The sequence below is a fragment of the Zalophus californianus genome, chromosome 6 (genome assembly GCF_009762305.2).
Source record: "Zalophus californianus isolate mZalCal1 chromosome 6, mZalCal1.pri.v2, whole genome shotgun sequence".
Classification (NCBI taxonomy): Eukaryota; Metazoa; Chordata; class Mammalia; order Carnivora; family Otariidae; genus Zalophus; species Zalophus californianus.
Genome location: NC_045600.1, coordinates 86259340 through 86280014, shown reverse-complemented (window position 1 = coordinate 86280014; position 20675 = coordinate 86259340). Strand labels below are relative to the sequence as shown.

Here is a 20675-nt window from a genome sequence, read left to right as displayed (position 1 = left end):
TCCTTCTCCCTCTGACTGCTTTGATTATCATTTATTGCATCTTATAACTGTAGTTTTTAAAAGTTTGGGTTGGGCTTCTCAGGTCCTTTTGTGGGGACAAAGGAAGTTTTCTGGACATTCCATTATAGCCAGCTTCTCTGCGGGAGTTGTTTTTAAATCCAAAGCCTTGAACCACATTCCCTGCACATGAACGTATTTGCTTTTTTCTCTTCCCACATTGTCTACTTCCCATCTAGTACCATTATAGTTATAGACATCTGCATTTTTAGGAGAGTTCTACCCATTTATTATTATTTTTTTATTCAAGAACTGTTGACCTACTAGGGATGTAGTAAATGCAGATGTTGAAGGAATAATAGATATCTTGTGCTTTAATACTTTGTGGCAGGATTGCACTATAAGCAGATGAATCAAACAACTATGTAAATCACAAACAAAAACTAAAAATGAACCAGAGTGAAAAAGGATACATTCCAGGCAGGATCTTTCTCTTTGTAACCTGTTATTTAAGGGAATACTAGTGATTTGTTCTAAATAGGATGTAAAACGTGTTCCAGATTACTCTTCCTCAGTCCTGCCTGCCAAAAACTCAAATGTAACTGTGATACAGCAACCCTTCCCAGGTTTATTGACAGGTATATGTGTGATCTCAGAATACAGAAATGACATAGGTGTGATATGACAACTGGTATTGGTAGCTTGATTTACATTGTTTATACTTCTATGACCAGACCTTAGGGGAAGGTCGGTTTTTAAAAAACCAGGTAGTGACTTCCTCCCTATCTCCAAATGCATGTCAAAAAAGAAGGGTGTTTGTGCTTCAGCTTTCTTTTTGTTCAGTAATAGAGTTAAGCAAGTTTGTTTCCAAGTGACCTGTTCAGCTGTGTAAACATTTTTATTTCAAATAAAATATATTTGTACTATGTGTGTCATTCATTCTATCCATTCATACCGCCCTATCCTCTCTATCAGGGAGTCCAACGGAAATATACCGCTTTTGTTCTTAAAAAAAAAAAAAAAGTATTGCCACATGGTATTTTTGGATATGTTAGTTTTATTAGGAGTATACTGATGTTCATGTTAATTTCTTTGGTTCTTCCTTAGATGTGGAAAAGCTGACACCAGCATTGGATTTACTTTGCTCAGCAATTAGAGAAAGTGATTCTGAAACCCAAAGCAAACACTTTTCAGAACAGTTGCTTAATCTTACACTGTCTTTTCTTAACAAACAAATAAAAGAGCTTTTTGTTCACAATGAAGGTAAGAATGGCATCAAAGAGGGGTGCAACTGCGCTATTCCTGTCAGGACAGAGATACAAGTGGTCCTATTGCATGAGAGAGCATGAGCCAGTAGAGTGCTATTTACTAAAGCTGAGAAAAGTCAGTGTATAATTGAGTGAGTGACATGGGTTCTAATATTGGGAAAGTTGACAGAAAGGACTAATCATTGTGAAAAGGGTTATATTAAATTACAGAGCTACTTGTAAATAGGAAAAAGCTCAGATTTTTTTGTCCGAAGTTTAAAAAAAAGGAGGTTAAATTTTGGCATTTTCTAGAGTTCTTTATAATCCTAACAGCTTATGGTTTATTCTTTCTCTCTAGTTCTTGCTCTCTATGTATATGTATACACACACATATATTTTTGTATATATGAAACTGGCAATTTGGTCTTTTCTGTAGAACTAGATGAACATCTACAGAAAGGAGTGAACATTTTGACCAGCTACATTAATGAACTTCGAACCTTCATGATAAAGTTTCCTTGGAAGATAATAGATACGGGAGATGAATATGACGTAAATGAAAATGTTCCCAAAGTAAGAGAGAGCAATATATGGGAGAAACTCAGCGTTGAGGTAAATATGAGCAATTATCACTTCTTTTATTTGCCAGGTTTAGAGGATCTGAGAAAACAAAACAGAATTTAGAATTTTACACTTGTGATTCAGAATCTTTGGCAAGGGTTTAGGTTTCACCGATTTGGGGATCTCTGGACACGACTTCAGATTTATGTCTACAAGCTTCATTTATTTAGAACACATTTAAGTTCCCTCTTAATGCCAGATCTGCCCACTTGGATATGGTGACAGGCACCCACCCCCAAAGCCATGTGAGGTGGCATACTCTTAACACTTCCTCAATGGTTAGGGCCTGGCACTTTGGACTTAAGCATTCTGTCTGACCTATGGATAAATCAAATTACTACTGATGGTTTCATCTTAGGAAAGTTTGATTTTATGCCATTATGTCTTAGAAGTATACTGGATTTGTGTCCTCAGATTCTAGTTAAGATATCTTGCCAGTTAAATTTTCTGTGCTCACCTGCTTGCTTTTCTTTTTATAATAGAAGTAGTACAACCAAACCTTGTTGCCCTCTTTATGACTGGGACCTAGAAGAATCCCTTCACCCACATGGAGAGTATTGGCTTTAGAAAGACGAAGACCAAAATAGCTTAACCCAGATGATAAGACTCAGTAGGGAGTGAAAGGGATAAATTTGACATCCTGGCGAGTTCGCAGGACCACTGGTCTTGGGGTGGAGGAATGGGAAAGTACCTGGAGTGACTGCAGTTTCTGTATCTCTCATTCTTAAGCCAAAAAATTACTTGATTTTCCCCTCTCCTTTTTTTGACTTCTCTTTTCCAGTCTCCTTTGCAGGTTTCACTTCTTGTTTTCCCTCTTTAATGTGCTTCAAGGTGCCATTCATGGTCCTCTGGTCTTTTTACTCAAAATAATTGATTTTTTACTTTTTGGGAGGTTGTAGTCTACTTTGATGAAAGCTGTGAACTCTTGTCTCCAAACACATGCTTGTGAATATGCTCATGTACACATACATACAGTTTTGCACATGGCTTCATGGGATTTACGGACCCGTCAAAAGCCCCAGGTTAAGAATGCCCCTTTTCTGTTCTCTCTTGAGTATTGGTCTTAAGTACAGGTCTTTATTTCTTCTTACTAGTATAGTACTAATGCCTTACTGTCTTGAGCTTGACAACTCTTTCAGTCCATTCTCCACATTGCTGCCTGAATATTCTTCCTAAAATATATATCTGATTATATCACCTTTTGCTTTTAAAATCCTTCAATGTCTCCACATAAGTTTTAGGATAAATCCCATCTCCCATGTATAACACCCTGCATTATGGAACCTCTGCTTTCTTTCAGGTCTCATCTACTCTGTCCAACTTTTTCTCCAGTCAAATTGAGTAATTTGGAGGTTCCTAAAGACTGATACTGTTTCTTGCCTTTATGCCTTTGTATATAGTCCCTCTCTCTCTTTTTTTTTTTTTAAGATTTTATTTATTTGAGAGCACATGCACGCGTGAGTACAAGCAGGGGAGAGGGGCATGGGGAGAGGAGCAGACTCCCCACTGAGCAGGGATCCCAGGTCCCTAAGATCATAACCTGAGCCAAAGGCAGATACCCAACTGACTGAGCCATTCAGGCGCCCCCATAGTCCCTCTTTTTGGAACACTTGTCCTCTTTCCTCAGTATATGTATATAACATTTGCCTTTTAAACTGCACCTCATAAGTCTTCTCTACTAGGAAGCCTTTTCTTTTTGTTACTCCTTTTATTTAGATGCTCTTTTTCTGGATCCTCCTGCCTAGCACCTTGGGATACTGGTATCATTGCCTCTATCATACAGGACTATACTCAATACTTTATTTGTGTATTTTCCACTAGTCTAAAAGCAGGATCTGTGTTTTGGTCAATTTCATCTCCCCTGTGCAAAGCCCCAAATCTAGCAGCAGATTTTCAATAAAAGTCCATTAGGTGCTCAATAAGTATATAAGTCCTATGTTATAATAAGGAAATGAAAAGGAACTTAAAAGGCAAATAGTTTTCTCTTTTTTCTAGGAAGTTATTGCCAATGCTATTTTAAACAACAAAATACCAGAGGCACAGACTTTCTTCAGGATTAACAATCATTCTGCTCAAAGACTTGAGGAGCTGATTAGAATAGGCCTAAATTTGGTCTTCGACAACTTGAAAAAGAACAATATAAAGGAAGCCTCTGAACTTTTGAAGAACATGGTGAGTTGCATAATCTGTCTGATCGTAAAGTCTCTAATGTAAGAAAAGATCTCCATATTTAATACAATTTCTGGTTGATAGAAAAATTGATTTATATTCATAGTTATGTCACAGACTAAGAAATTTATATAGCTTGTACAGCGAAATAGTAATAGAAATGTCCTTCAGTACTGAGAACTTTTTTGAAGAGATTTTTTTATTGGGAGTTTCCATCATTTGCTCTCTGTTACACTTCGCACTTTGGTTGAAGGAGACGGTGCTTCTCCTAGAAAGCTTCACATGTCAAAGCATGCCCAGGACCTCATTTTTAGGGGGACATTCTGGGTTGTTCGTGCGACCCCTTATGTCTCCATTTGAACTTTCTAGTGGCTTATACCTTTGCTTTGTGCTCCATGGTTTTACTTAATTTGAGAAGGGGAAGGCCCAGAGGTAGGCCTCCTGGAACTGAGCTGAGGACCTGGCCCTAATCTGCATGGTTGGGGTCTTTCTTGCCCGTGGTAATTTTCTGGAGGTATATAGGAGTAAAACTGTGTAAGGGTTGCGATTTGCATTGACTTTTGTTTTCAGGTGAATCATTATAGCAGATACCTGTAGTTTTGATCATATGGTAGCCTAGCATTATCTTAGATTGTTCTATGTGCTACTTTTGTTCTGGCAAAATCACTAAGGACTTTAGGGATAGGCAGTATGTATGTATGATAAATACAGAGAATGAATGTTCACAAGAGCAGAAAAGCTGTAGAATTCTAACAGGATACATGTCTGTAATAGACTACTTCTTTACCCAACATATATTTATGGTTAAAATAGCCCTGTTAAAAATGTAAAGGATTTGAAAATTTTCTCTGTTTACTGTAGGGCTTTGATGTAAAAGACCAGTTGCTCAAGATATGCTTCTATACAACTGATACAAATATACGGGACTTTTTGGTAGGTAAAGGTGAGGCTATGTAGTTTACATATTCTAGTAAACCTTGGTGAAACTCCAAAATGAATTATTTTAATATTCAACTACTATCTAGTAAGTAAAAGTATGAGAACTCCTTTGTATTTTTTAATGATTGTTTTGCATTTGTGGTAAAAGAAAATTTGTGTGAATTTATATATACCTCAAAAATTCAAAATACAATTCTTAAATGGCATTTACTCTCATGACATTTGTTTTGCAATTGTGCTTGATTTTTGTGAGATCACTGGTTAATTTTTTATTCAAGGTTGAAATTTTAAAAGAAAAAAATTATTTTTCTGAAAATGAAAAAAGAACTATAGACTTCGTGCATCAAGTCGAGAAGTTTTATTCAGGACATTTCCAAGAAAATATGCAGATCCAGTCCTTTGCCAGGTAGTCTCATTAGCCCACTTTTGATAATATGGAAAAAATACTGTGGACAGTGTTTAGTTTATAATTGTTAGTGAGCACAGATTTTTTTTTTTTATGTGGAACTGAACTTACATTCTCTATGAAGATGAAACTTGTATCATCCAGAGAGGACTCAGGAATTTCCTGTCATTTCCATATGTGTATAATCACATACATATTTTTAAGATAACAGATACAAAAATGAGAGTATTGAATTATGTGTTTGCTAAAAGAGTAGAAGTTCATAAACAGATAAAAAAGAATGATGCTTTTCCCTCCAAAATTAAAAACATTTATATCACTGTTGTAGGTATTGGATAAAGGAACAGGATATTTTCAAGCACAAATCTGTTTTGGACTCACTCCTGAAATATCCCAAAGATAAATTTAACAAACAGGACCATAGAGTTGTGTTAAATTGGGCTCAGTGGTGGAATCAGCTAACACAAGAATCCATCCTTCTCCCCAGGATAAGTCCAGAAGGCAAGTGTGAAAGAACCTAAAATCTAACATATTGAATGAGGATTAAATTAGGCATTGGTATTTGAATAGTTCCATGAGTCTCCATTTTAGAACTCCTTTTGGAGGAAACATAGTTGCTTTAAAATGCAAGTCATTGTGTTAAGACCTCTTAAGATTTTTGTAGGGGATTTCTAATGTGATACTGGAATAGAAAAGCCATGTGGTTCAGTGAATTGAGATTTCAAAGCTAAGAATTCTCTTCCCAGCCTCAAAATGACAAAATCTTTGTTTTTCCACAAATAGTCTTCATATTTCTTCTTGTGTACCAAGGATCTATATCACACCAGGGCTCTGGGGACAAACAGTGGTAATTCATAGAAGGATAAAGTTTTTATTTATATTAAGGAGAAGAAAAGGGAAGAAGAGGCCTGAAAAGATAAGTGAAATACACAGCTAATTTCCAAGTTTTGTTTAACCACTGTAGTAATGAGAACAACATTTAGCTCTTCCTGCAGCTGACTTATTATGAAATGAGCACTAAAGAGGAAAATAGTAAAATAAGCAGAGGGCCTGAATAATTCATGTTACATAAATATTTGTGCAGATCATCATATCTGTTCAGTTAATTAGTGTTGAGTTTCGTGTCAATAATCATAATTCATTGCTATTTTAAGATGTACTTTCTTTTTTTTAAATGTATTTTATTTTTTTTTTTAAAGATTTTTATTTATTTATTGAGAGAGAGAGAGAGAGAATGATAGAGAGCACGAGAGGGAGGAGGGTCAGAGGGAGAAGCAGACTCCCTGCTGAGCAGGGAGCCTGATGCGGGACTCGATCCCGAGACTCCAGGATCACGACCTGAGCCGAAGGCAGCCACTCAACCAACTGAGCCACCCAGGCGCCCCTAAATGTATTTTATTTTTACTGCAGAATACAAATCGTATTCTCCTGAAGCCCTCTGGAGCTATCTCACAGCTCGCCATGACTGGTCAAGCATTATCTTGTGGATTGGAGAATTTCAGACTCAGAACAGTTGTGCTTCGCTTGAGCAGAACAGATGGCCCCTTCTGACTGTTGATGTTATTGATCGGCATACTTGCTGCAACAGCTACATGAGGAATGAAATTTTAGATCAGCTGGCCAGGTATTGTCACTGTGGGGATGAATACAAGGAAGGGCAATAAAAAATAATGGTGTAATTTTTGCTCTGAAATGCCATAAACCCAACACAAGGTCATTTCATAGTATTCAGAACGGTAAGGGTGTTATCATCCATTGAGGTTTTAAAATCACATGCATTTAATATCATGTCGTAGTGAATAGGCTCTCAAGTTGTAGGTGAAGGTTTTTCCCAAATCATTAAATGTGCTTTGGTGTAGAAATGGTCAGCTGTCAGTGCAGCGACGAGGACTAAGTGGCAAGAGCTGAGATGAGGATACCTTAGCATTGAGTAACGTCTGCCACTCTTCTCCCAGCTGTATGCTGCATGTGGTTTGAACTAAAGAGAACTGCTCAGTTAAGAAATTTGTGAGGGGAAGTAGCTCTTGAAGTGATAGAGACTTTAACATTTTAATTCATTGCTAAAAATGATTGTTAGATTGAACCATGCGAACTTGCCATATGGGTCAAAAATGATTGAATATCAGCACATCTCATATGGCTACACCTAATCTGTCTTCCCAAGCTATAAAAATAATATAAGGAGACAATAACATGTATGTTAATTTTTAAGTTTTATAAAGCTATTCCCCGTGTATTTATTTTATTGTATATTTATACTTATTGGGGAGGTATAGCTGTATTGCCCTACCCAACCTGAAGATGGGGGAGTGAGATCTAGAGAAGAGCTTTGCCCAGGCCAGACTTCAGACTTCAGTTCTTTTACCCCTGACTTTCTGTTCACTGTTCTTTCCACTGCACTAAATCCTCTTCTTGTTTACCAGAAGTAAAATTGCGTATAACTTGAATGCTTATCAGATATGTAGCTTAGTATTTGATTGCTTAAAAAGCTAATATATGTATGACTTAACATGAATTATGACATTAATGAATTAATGACATCTATAGCAACAGATTAAAGGGAAAAAAATCCCTGCTAGATACAGAACAGCATTTGATAAAATTCAGCATCAATTAATAAAAGCTACATATTAGCAAACTAAGAAGAGACAAATTTCCTTAACTTGAAAGGGGTATCTAAAAAAATCTTCTAGCTAACAATATGCTTGATGGTGAAACATCACAAACATTCTCTTTAGACGTGGAGCAAGACAAGCCTGTCGTGGATTCTTCCGAAGTTGATCGTTAGAATAATGCCATCTCAATAAAAATCCCAGCAGGTTTTCTTGTGGATTTTAACAAGGTGATTATAAGTATTTATATGAAAATGGAGAGGCTCAAGAATAGCTCTGAAAAAGAACTTGCCCTATCAGATATAAAACCTTATTCTATTTATTTATAATGAGCATAGAAACAAACTTCTGCATGTATGCTCACTTTATATATGACAAAGGTGGCACTGCACAGTGGGCAAAGAACAGTTTTTCGACAAAGGGGGTTAGGATAACTGGATAGCAATGTGGGGGGGAAATTAAATTGGGCTTTCTGCCTTCTATCATGTATACAATCAATTCCAAGTAGAAAATCTAAATGACAAATGTGAAACTATAAACCTTTTAGAAGATGTTGAAGAATATCTTCATGACTCTGGGACTAGGGTATGCTTTCTAAACGCCTAGAGGGTAAAGGAATAGTTACCGAGACCTAGAGAACTGCCCGGCATGAGTTGTGTCCCCTGATGGAGAGCGTCAGCCAACATGCAGTCATCTAGCCCAGAGAGAGCCAAGGTATCCCCATCCTTTCTTTTTTCTGACTCTTATCATCTGATGGTGATTTCCCATAGGGTGAACCAAAATGGAAGCCTGAGGACCCTGGAGTCTTCTGTCCAGGTGATCCTCTGGGGATAGAGAGCAGGAGAAGAGTAGAGCTTGGATCTGGAGGGGAAAGATAACAGAGCACATAGGCATTTCACAAAAGAGGAAGCACAAATGGAAATGTAAATTTGCTTTACCAAAAATCTAGGAGCACCTGTAATGACCGTCAAAGGTAGAGAGTAGATAGATAAAATGTATTATAATCACACAGTGGAATATTATATAACAATGAAAAGGAACAAACTGTAGTCGCAGGTATCAGCATGGATAAATCACACAATGTTGAATATGAGAAATAAGACTCAGAACAATATATCCGGAATGTACCATTTATATATAAAGTTTAAAATAGGCAAAACCCTACCATATATTATTTCGGGTTACATATACGAGTGGGTAAAACTATGAATAAAGGTAGGGAATGGTTATTACAAAATCAGGATAGTGGTTAGCTCTGGGGGTAGCAAAGGACATGCAGTGGGAGGAATACACCAAGGGCTTCCAGGTATAATCTATTATATGGGTAATGGTTACATAGTGTTTCTTTAAATGCCACATTACATAGGTTCTATACTCCTTTGGTACATATACTTTACAGTAAATTTGTAAAAAGTAATATTTAAATGCAAATTTCTATTCTTGTTTAGTAGTTGGTCTAGTTAAATTATTCTACTTTAGTTCTTTTGGTTTTTTTTTTAACAATTTTGTTACACTATTTTGGAAATTTCGGTGGTTAAAGCCTCTAGCTTCAAGAGCTAACCACTGTTGCCAAAGTGGATTGTATAGTACCAGTCAAAACCACACACACACACAAAATGGAGATAGATTAGGTTTTTGAAATATTTAAGTTAACTCTAGACTATCATTACTACCTTTAAATATTAAAGTGGTGTGTGAACCTTCATCAGAACTAGCAAAAATATAGTCAGAACATCATTGTAGAGTGAGACTTGGCAGTCTTAATTTGTAAATCCTTATTTTTAAGTAGTTGAGACTTCAGCAATGGAAGTGGTTTGGTCTGCTCTGAATCTGGCAACTTTGTAACTTGCCATCTCTGAAACCTCAACAGGAATGGGATTTTTCTTAAGTCTGAACTAGAAGACTTCGAACTCTTCCTGCTAAGACTGAACCGCATCGGGGGTGTGATGCAAGATGCTCTCCCCATTCAAGACTACAGATCCAAGGAAGGTTGGGATTTCCATTCTCACTTCATTCTCTATTGTTTGGAGCACGGTCTGCAGTATCTTCTCTATGTCTATCTTGACTGTTACAAGTGAGTACTGAGAACTGATTTGTCTTTGAGCAGATCTTCACGTTTCCTCTTTCCATACTACTTCTAAACATGACTTTTAGGAAAATGCTAAACTTTCACTTGAAGAATGCTGGTCTTTTTGCTGTAGCTCCCCACCTCCCTTGCCAGCTCCAGCACTTGGTACCTTAGTTCAATGCTGCATTCAACTAAATGCTTATCATGTGTTTTTGGTGATGTTAATCCTGTAACATCTCTGTTAACCTTTTAAATAACTAGAGGGAATAAAATGAAAGAAATGCTATAGAAGCTTAAAAGAGGGGAAAATTCTAAAAGTTAACTTGCAGTTCTTTGGTACCTTCATTCCCAGACAAATGAATGTTAAACAATTTTGAATTCATAACCACTATGAGGTATGTTAGATATGCTCTACAATTTGTTTAGATAGGTGAATATACATCAGTACGTACCTGCCCAAGATCAACCTGCAGAATCATATGTGGCCACTGTAAATTACTGTTGGCTCAGTAATACAAAGAATTGTAGTCTCTATTATATGAGTATGCAGTGTTCTTGGCACTAGGCTAAGTGCTTGATGTGCACTGATTCATCTAATATTCCCCAAAGTCCTATGAGGTGGTTACTCCCATCTCCATTCCACAGGTGAGGGAACTGGAGTGTTGAGAGTGTATGCCTTAAGGTGTACAGTTCTAGTAAATGGTACAGCCAGATTTAATTCTACTTAGGTTTTATTGCAGAGCCCACACTTAATGTGCTAATGAGAACATTTTTATTTTATTTTGTGTATTAAAGACTAGGAATTCAAACAGATGATATTTTTCCAGTTCATACCATTGAGGCTTATTTAGACACAGGAATTTTTTCCCCAAAGCTACTGGCAAGAGAAGATGTAAAAGTCAAATTCAGAGGATGTATTCTGAGACTGAATTCCTCAGTCCTAGCTTCTCTGTAGTGTGTAAAACTTTTCAAAAACCTCTGAAGTTTGAAAATGCTAAAGTGTTTTTGATGTTTAAAAAAAATACAATAAGGGGCACCTGGGTGGCTCAATTGGTTAAGTGTCTGCCTTCAGCTCAGGTCATGATCTCAGCGTCCTGGGATCGAGCCCCACATCGGGCTCCCTGCTCAGCGGGGAGTCTGCTTCTCCCTCTGCCCCTCCCCTCACTCATTCTCTCTCTCTCTCTCTCTCAAATAAATTAAAAATACAATAAAATGTAAAGTATCTGAAAGGACAAGATATCTGTTAATTTTATAGGGTTGGTAAAATTTCATCATGGAAGTAAAGACATTATAAATAAAATTATCTGTCTCTAAATTCTTCTTTATTTCCAGATCATATGGAGTATATAAAGCACAACACAAGGAATATATGTTACATTTACTTTTAATTCCAAAGTTCCTTTTTTAAAGCTCATTATCATTTGAGCAAACATGTTTATAATTGTCTTATCCTGTATGTTAACCAGAATTTGTTCTTTTGTTTTATATACAGACTGAGCCCTTCAAATTGTCCCTTTTTGGAAAAAAAAGAATTACATGAAGCTTACCCTTGGTTTGAATTTTTAGTTCAGTGTCGACAAGTTTCCAGTAATTTAACAGGTATGGGCGTACTGTATTAAAATACAAATACTTTTTTGGCTACAGGCACCTGGGTGGCACAGTCAGTTAAGTGTTGGACTCTTGGTTTCTGCTCAGGTCATGAACTCAGGGTCTAGAGATCAAGCCCCCTGTCAGGCTCTGTACTCAGCACAGCCTTTGCTTGAGATTCTCTCTTCCTCTCCCTCTCCCTCTGCCCTTCCCACTCTGCTCTCTTTCTTTAAAATAAATCTTTTTTTAAAAATTCTAATTTTTTTTTTTTTTTTTTTGCTAAATGTCTGTTGAATGGCATTTAATTGGTGAGTTCTAAATAAATCACTTGGCTCTAGACAAATATCTGACTATAGCCTAGGCTCAAGTTTTATTTAAGAAGCAGAAGACCAAAAATGTTTCCCTCTCTCCAGCCACAAAAAGCCAAATGGCATGTGTGCGTGTGTGCCCTTCCCCCTCAGCCTCATGCTGGGTTGTCTTTGGATATCTTTCATCTCACCAGTTTATCACAGGCTGAATTCCTGCTCTCTGGTAGATGGACACCCTTTTTCTGTGAAGAAGTGGTCTGTCTGCCAGGTGCCTGCCCTGAATCCTTTAGTAAGTAACTCCATATGGAAGAAAAAAAAATCCACAGTGCTTGTGGGATTCTTGTGGCTTCTGTAGTAGAGCTCCTGAAGGAGAGTTTGGCTCCAGTTAGAATCAGAAGAGCCCTGGGACACCCCCCCCCCCCCCGCCCCCTTGAGGGATTAGCTGGTATTCCAGAGATTGTCTCTAGAAAGGGGACAGGCTGAGCCACTATACAGGCAAGAAATATCAACAGCCAAGCTTTTATGCAATTCCTGTTTTTTTCCCCAAATAAAAACTTTTTTCTTAATGTGGATTGGGTTTTTTGTTATGTTTTATTTTGGGTTTTTTTTGATGCTGATTATAAAATAATACATGTTCGTTGTAAAGAAAAATTGGAGGCCACAGACAACTATCTAGAAGATAAAACTCCGCAGGCAGATAGCCTAGGTAGATAATCATCTACAGGCAACTCTTGATATATTTTAATGTATTTTGTTCTAGCTATTTTCTCTATACTTTTTTTTAGCCTGGTCTATATTATATTTCATTCATCCAACAAATATTTATTAAGCTCCCACATTGTGACAGTCTCTAAGTACTAGGGATACAACTAGAAATGTCTATGTATTTATATATTGCTTTTTTCATATAATAGTTATAAGAATTTTCCTGTGTTCTTAGAGACAATGACTATTTTATGTCTACATAATATTTCATCATATGGATGTACTGTTACCTAATATACTGCTCTCTCATCTTTTGACACTGAGGCTAGTCTCAATTTTTTTCTGTCATAAATAATAGTCTTTTGTATATTTGAACATAAAATTTTTGTCTTTGTTTCAGATGATTTCCTTAGTACAGATAGGTTCCTGGATATGAAATTACTGGATCAAAGGTTATATACATTTTGAAGGTTCTTGCTATAAGGCCAGATTGCTTTTCAGGGGAATTAGAGCATTTTATCCATAAGTCCCAGCTTCTTTGTGCCCTGACCAGCTGTGTGCTTGAGGATGATTATTTTTGTTGATAAGGAATATATGGCATCTGATTTTTGCATTTCTTTATTGCTAACAAACTACATATTTTTATATGTCAGACATTTATATTTCCTCCTTTGTAAATAGGTATTTACTTTGTCTACTTATCTGTTAGAGTCAGCATTTTGGGCATTGATTTGTATGAACTCTTTGCTGAAGACATTAATCCTTAGGTTGTCATTTGCTGTTAATTTGTTGTTAAAATTTCCCCCCTAGTTTATTACCTTTCAATTTTCTTCTGTTTGTTTCAACACTTGTTTGTCTCAATTGTCTGAATAGAAGTTTTTACTTTATGTGGACAAATCTTTCATTTTTTTTCCCCTTTATGATGTTTTCCTATTGCTTTTCATCTTAGAAAGTACCTCCTTCTGTGGATAGAGTTAAAAATTTTCTTCCTCAGAATTATGTAATTCTTTCTCTTAAGGAGAAAAACCTACTCTTTTATTTTTCAGATCCCAAACTGATCTTCCAGGCTAGCCTTGCAAATGCTCAGATACTGATTCCCAGCAACCAGGCCAGTATAAGCAGTATGCTATTGGAAGGACATACCCTCCTGGCCCTTGCTACGACAATGTATGCCCCTGGGGGTGTCAGCCAGGTATGGATAGCACTTTTACCTATTATGGTAAAATAGGACTGATTTTAAATTTAGTGGAAATAACTATGGATCTTTTAGACTCCTTTGATATTCAAATACAACCACTTACATAAGTATTTCATTTTATTAAAGGGCATAAAACAAGGATGAAGTTTTTAAATTTTGTATTATATTCACTTAAGTTGGAAAGGAATTAATATGTGGTATAGAGATTTTTTTTTTTTTACCTTTGTTTTCTAAACTTCAGGTTTGTTTTAGGGATAGAATCAGGATCTGATTGCTCCTGGGAGTAACTGTACTTTAGATGTGTGGCTTGGGAATTAATAGGCAAAAAGGAAATCATAATTTTTAGCTATCCATATAAACTCTTCTGAGGGACCCAGTGGAAACTGGCCCATCTCTGCTTTTTTGAAAGTACATAGTATGCCTCATTACAGGGAACTGAAGAATGCAGTTTAATAAAAATCTTTAAAAGCTTCTTACTGATAATATAATACCACCTCTTCCAGATTATTGCAATATATTTTAATTCATATGGTTATCTATGCCTCTGTTTTTAATCACCTGTCAGAAATTAGTCTTAGAATAACTTGAGAGCTGAGGGAGAAGGACCTAGGTAGGAGTCATCTAGTCTAGTCTAGTAGTTTTTTTCCCTTTAAAGACATTTACTTACTATTTAAATATTTTAAATACTTTAGTAGCAGAGACTTTTTTCAAACAATATTTTCACATGTAGTTTGAAAACCACTGATCTAGTTGAACTTCCTAATTTTGTAGGAAACTGAGGCCTGCTGTTAAATATCTGGCCCAAGGTCACCAGCTAGTTTTTCTTAGAACCAGAACTAAAACTATTGGCTTGTGACTCCTTGACCAATGTTTTCTTCACTACCATGTAGTTTTTCAAGCTAACCTTGTTTCACTCTTGTGAAAAAAAGACTTAAATTTGGAGAAGAGAAAAACCTTACTCTGTATCATGTGATCTTTTTATTTAGGTTGTTCAGAATGATGAAAATGAGACCTGTTTGAAGAAAGTAGATCCCCAGTTACTGAAGATGGCATTAACTCCTTATCCCAAGCTAAAAACTGCTCTCTTCCCACAATACACTGCCTCTAATGTCTTGCCACCCGATATTACGCTTTACCACCTTATTCAGGTACGGTACTGAGGAGTATCAGTCAGGGGTCAGCCAGGAAAACTGAAACCCCCTCTGGGTCTGTAGCATGGAGGACATTTTAACGTAGGTAATTACTTACACAGTCATAGCAGAATGGGGAATCCAAACATGCGATGGTGAGACAAGTCAAAAACTGACAAGGAAGCCACCAACACCCCTAACGCTGCAAGAACAGTGTGAGAAAGTAGTGTTAGCAGAACCCAGAGGCCGGGCCCGTCTCTGGGAACAACTAAACTCACAGCCAGGCTGCCTGTTCCCCTGAGCGGGGAATGTGGAGGGTAGAGCTGGAACCTTGGAGGAGATACCCCAGAAAGCAAAGGAGATAGAAAATATCCTGGTTTCTTCCCTCTTCCCACCTTTAATCTCCCATGTTGTCTCTCTTGGCAAAAACCTGTCTGGTAGCCAAGGGGCAGAGGCGCTTGGGAAATGCAGTTCTCTGCAGAACAGGAGAGAATGGTGGGAATGGCTCTGAGAGCAGACCGACAGTTGGCCAGCGTGTTTGCCTGCTGCCTTCCTCAAAAGCCACTTCATTCTACTCCTGATAACTTCTCTCTCTTCTCAATGAATAGGGCTATTTGTTTATTTAAATCAGTGCTTCTTAACCTTTTTCAGGACAGAGATCTCTTTAAGAATATGAGCGAGTTAGGAGTCTTCTACCCAGAAAAATTGCACATACATGTATAATTTTGCTTCTATTTCAGAGGAATTCAGATTCCCTGAAACCTACTCAGATCCTCCATGATGAACACATTCTTCTGTTCATTTCTCGTTTCAAAGGGCTTTTGCTTTTTTTCTCTGGGTGCACATATTCCCACAGTGTCCTTAATTCAACATAAGCTCTATAATCTATAAAGGTACAAAATCTCTCTAATGTGTACAGTCCTTAATTTATAGAGTAGTCCTACTCAAAAATGTGGTCCCTGGATGGCTGCCAGGCCATGAACTGCTTGTTGCTGGTATGTGATGACGTTAAGATCTTAGACTATTCTATAAATCTGTGTCATGTTCAGTTCAGCAGGCTTTCTGTGTGTGTGTGTGTGTGTGTGTGTGTGTGTGTGTGTGTGTGTGTGTGTGTGTGTGTGTGTAAGAGAGAGGGAGAGAATTTAGCAAGACTCTCTGGAAGCGGGAAGTAGTTAGCTGCATTTAAATTTATCGCAAACTTCTCATCTCATTGCAGACCAGTAGCACCACTGTCAACTATGTATAAGTGGATTGTATAAAAACATAGTTTTACTACCTATTCAATCAGCCTAAAACATAAGTGATTTCAGGTTGTTCTTTGTTCTGTTTTCAAGTTGACCCATGCAGTTTTAATCCTGTTACTTTATGAAAAGTAGTCCTTCCTTAATAGACCATAAATTCTCCCATGATTTTAAATCAAAGCTGCTCTTACCTTAGCCACCCAAATCGTGACTTAAAGGTTTTTTAAATTTTCTCCTTTATCTTTCCTACCATCTGTTTGTAGTCTTTGCTATATCTTTGGCCTAGACAAATTTCAAACAGCCACGGCTCCCTGCTTTCAAACCTTTTCTGACTGGCTTAACCTTACTCCACTCTTTTCTTTGTTGGTGGTGGTGATTTGTTCATCACATTCCTCTAACCTTTGATCTACTTGTCTCCCGATTCCCTTTTCAGACCAGCCTTAGCTCACCTTGTCCTGTTTACATGGTACCACTGTCTAGCCTCTTAGTCCTCTTGGGTTTGGATTCCAAAAGCATTTCAAAAGTCCATGTTACATTATAATGGATGATGCTTCAACCAAAAGAGAGTGTACTTTGCAGATATAGTTTGAAGTGAGAAGAGTCTTTATTATTTTTTTTTAAAGATTTTATTTATTTATTTGACAGAGAGATAGCGAGAGCAGGAACACAAGCAGGGGGAGCGGGAGAGGGAGAAGCAGGCTTCCCAGTGAGCAGGGAGCCCGATGTGGGGCTCGATCCCAGGACCCTGGGATCATGACCTGAGCCGAAGGCAGACGCTTAACGACTGAGCCACCCAGGCGCCCCGAAAAGAGTCTTTAAAAGGAACATAGCTGGCTCTATTTTTATTAACATAGGAAAGTGTCTCATGCATTCTTTTTTTTTTTTAAGCTGCATTCAGAATTTAAGTCCAGAAAGATAATGTTGGAGAAGGGAAGCGGACTACTTGTGAAGTCTTTTCATACAATTTTGTTTACTTACTTTAGAATCACTTAACTTTTAACTCTGACTTTTCCACTTTTTCAGTCACTGTTGCCCTTTGACCCTAGCAGATTGTTTGGCTGGCAGTCTGCCAACACACTGGCTATAGGAGGTAAGTCATTCCAGGTACCTAGGGCTTTAGAAGTATTTCAGCAGTGTTGACAGTAGAAGTTAATTTACATAAAGCCAATCCAGTTTTTTTTCACTGTTTTCCATTTCAAAAATGAAGATGCATTCCAATGGAAAACATTTTCTAGGAGACTGAATTGAAAACATGTTGTGAGTTAAAAGTAATTATAGTGCGTCACTAGTGCTATCCTTGCTGGGAAATGTAAGCTGTACCTATCTGCTTAAATTTCTCCCTTTCCCCAAATCCCTGTTTGTTTGCAGTATAGTGTTAATAAAGGTTAAGAGCATAGGTGTAGGCATTAGGCAAATCCTGGCTCGACCTGTAATAGCTGTATGACCTTGGGTAAGTGATTTAACGTCTCTTCAATTTCCTATAAAATAAGGTTAATAACAGTGCCCACCTCACATATTACCTGAGAATGAAAGGAGACAAGGCATTTAAAAAGCTCTTGCAGTTGCTGGCACATGGTGAGCACCAGATGCATACACACTACTGTTCTCTTTAGGCTATAAGCCTTTCTCTGATTTTTTTTTTTTTTATGCTATTCTTAAACTCTACTTTTTTACTTTTAAATTTAGAGTTAGCCTTTAATATCCTGGTACCTGCGGTGCCTCTGCTGTGAAATTGCTCTGAAGTAGGCTTCAAATGAGCACTTAGCATGTATGCCCTGTAAATATTTACTGACATGCATAAAAATGAATTTTCTAATGTGTTGGTTTTGTAAGTTCAAATTTCAGTAGATTTAATTTACCTAGTGCCCAAGGCTCAGGGGAGTTCCCAGCCTACAGTAGATGTTCAATAAATATTTGTTGAAGGCTGAATAAAGTAGTACGTATTACATTTTCAAGTGAAAATACTCTAATTAATCTCTGGGAAGTTCCTACTAGAGTGTAGACCAAATCCCCTGCCCTGTTTTAATGCCTCCAACTCCAGCACTTAGCCAGAGTCCTGACCCCTTTGTGGAAAATGAGCACCGTACTAGGTACATTAGGGGAACAGAGAGGAAGTTGAAGATGTATTCCCTGCCTGGTGTTAAGAAGTTTAAAACATATTTGAGGAAATAAAGCACAAAGTAAATGAAACAATTATGAAAACATAATGTGGATTTATAAAATTGGAGAATTGTCTTTAATTAGAATATTTGCTTCTTTTTTCATATGATCTTACCATTGAAAAGAGATGTAGGGTGACTGCGAGGTGACTTGGCTTCTGTGACAGGCAGGAGAAAAATTTCCCTTTGGGTAGAATTTTCTCTTGCACGTGCTCTCCGTGCTAGCCCCCAGTTGCTAAAAAAATCAGGGTCTTATTTGGATTAAAAACTCAAGTTAGCTCACTTGGCCCCAGATTGTGCTATATACTTTACATGTACTCAGCAAATATTTAATGAATGAATGAACAGTTTTATATGTAATAAGTTACCAAAATCACTGTGAGCTCCAAAAGAATATAGATAAGACATGTCACAATTTTTTTTTTTTAGTCTCAAAGGGGGTATACTTTTAAGTAATAACTTGGAAAGTTGACAGATGCCTCTCAACTCTTCAAGTCTTTTTTTTTTTTTTTTTTTTTTTAAGAGCCAAGTCACAATATAAAAAGTCCTTGAATGCCACAGGAGGATGAAATGTTTTTTCAGAAATAAGCTTTGAACTTTGAAAATAAAAGCAGATGCACTATTTTCCAGAGCTTGTTCCTTAACAGTTCAAAGTGTTATTTCATTTTTTTTTTTTTTTTTATAGTAGTGAGTGGTTAAGTGGCGATTAAAGATTAGGGCTTGTCTAACAGGAGGAGTTCTTTCATACTAACTTATCACATCCACATATCTTCTGCTATTTTCATGGGCACAGAGGAACTTTGAGCTACTCTGCTGGCCTGAGAAAGGTGGTACCATCATATAGATAATAAAGTGCTCTGAATACATCAGAAAGTATAATGATAACAAAAGGAAATTGAGGAGGGCATTAATATGGAGAAAAGGATGTTCTTACACTGTATACTGGAGAAAGGTACAGGGAGTTGGCCTTGGCGTATAGAGGACTCATAAAAATGTTAAGGGATTTCATTGTGTAATGAGCTCCATGAATAAATTAAAAAGCTCCTTTTGCAGATCCTTAGAGATGTTATAGCTAAAGGATTATTGCCATTGTGACTTGAAGGATCATCAAATGCAGAATTAAGACATCTAAAATAACAAGTTGAGGAAAAAGCATAATTTATAAGTTTTTATGCAGCTTCTTGGATACATATTTTTGTATAATATGGGGGGCTGGGGCGCCTGGGTGGTTCAGTCAGTTAAGCATCTGACTCTTGATTTCAGCTCAGGTCATGATCTCAAGGTTGTGGGTCTGCACCCTGCGTTGGGTTCCCCACTCAGAGGGGAGTCTGCTTGAGATTCTCTCCCTCTCCCTCTGCCCCTCCCCCCCTGACATATGCTTGCTCTCTCTCTAAAATAAATAAATTTAAAAAATAAAATGGGCTACTTCTACACATTAAAATGAACTATTACATTTTGGTGGTTCAGAGTAATACACAGTGGTACAAAATGACTATAGCAACTGTTTTTTTCTTTTTTTAAGACTTATTTATTTATTAGAGAACGCATGTGCAAGCTGGGGCAGAGGGAGAGGGAGAAAATGAATCTCAACCAGATTCCCCCTGAGCATGGAGCCCAACACGGGGCTTGATGTCATGACCCGGAGATATGACCTGAGCCAAAATCAAGAGTCAGACATGTAACCAACTGAGCCACCCAAGTGTCCTGCAACTGGTTTTCTTTCACCATTGCAGAGCTAAGTTTTCCACGTGCAGATTTGCAATTAATCATGGTGAGGTGCAGAGGATTAATACTGCTTCACTTTCCCCCCAGACGCAGTGAGTCATCTGCCACATTTTTCTAGCCCTGACCTAGTTAATAAATATGCTATAGTGGAACGTCTGAATTTTGCATATTATTTACAACATGGACGGCCATCATTTGCATTTGGTACTTTTCTGGTCCAGGAATTAACCAAGAGCAAGACTCCCAAGCAGCTGTGAGTATTTAAAACATAATTTATACTCTTAATAAAAGACATCTCTGTGTTTTACATAAACATTTGAAAAGTAGTTATATTTGGCTAGTAATTTGGTCATCTTTTTTTTTTTCCCTTCCTCTGGGCGTTTCTGTATATCCCAAGTTTGGGGGATTTAGTGTGTCTTTTGTTAATGGGGAAAAGATAATAAAGATAACATTAAGGGGCACCAGGGTGGTTCAGTCGGTTAAGCGCCTGCCTTAGGTTCAGGTCGTGATCCCAGAGTCCTGGGATCAAGCCCTGTGATGGGCTCCCTGTTCATCGGGGCCTG

At 37.4% G+C, this 20675-nt stretch overlaps 1 protein-coding gene across 3 annotated transcripts in view; it reads left to right on the top strand.

Moving 5' to 3' along the window:
* SPG11 (SPG11 vesicle trafficking associated, spatacsin) overlaps window positions 1-20675 on the top strand; it is an 82091-nt gene that overhangs the window by 24319 nt on the left and 37097 nt on the right. For all 3 annotated transcript variants that reach the window (XR_003515691.1, XM_027570146.2, XM_027570147.1), the window contains exons 9-21: window positions 1105-1260; window positions 1681-1856; window positions 3861-4037; window positions 4896-4967; window positions 5252-5379; window positions 5708-5880; window positions 6790-7003; window positions 9862-10065; window positions 11552-11658; window positions 13706-13851; window positions 14844-15005; window positions 17252-17318; window positions 20200-20365. Coding sequence is in view for 2 of the 3 variants with exons in the window: in XM_027570146.2 (XP_027425947.1) it covers window positions 1105-1260; window positions 1681-1856; window positions 3861-4037; window positions 4896-4967; window positions 5252-5379; window positions 5708-5880; window positions 6790-7003; window positions 9862-10065; window positions 11552-11658; window positions 13706-13851; window positions 14844-15005; window positions 17252-17318; window positions 20200-20365 (1948 nt within the window). In the remaining variant the exon portion in view is untranslated. The remainder of the gene's footprint in view (window positions 1-1104; window positions 1261-1680; window positions 1857-3860; window positions 4038-4895; window positions 4968-5251; window positions 5380-5707; window positions 5881-6789; window positions 7004-9861; window positions 10066-11551; window positions 11659-13705; window positions 13852-14843; window positions 15006-17251; window positions 17319-20199; window positions 20366-20675) is intronic.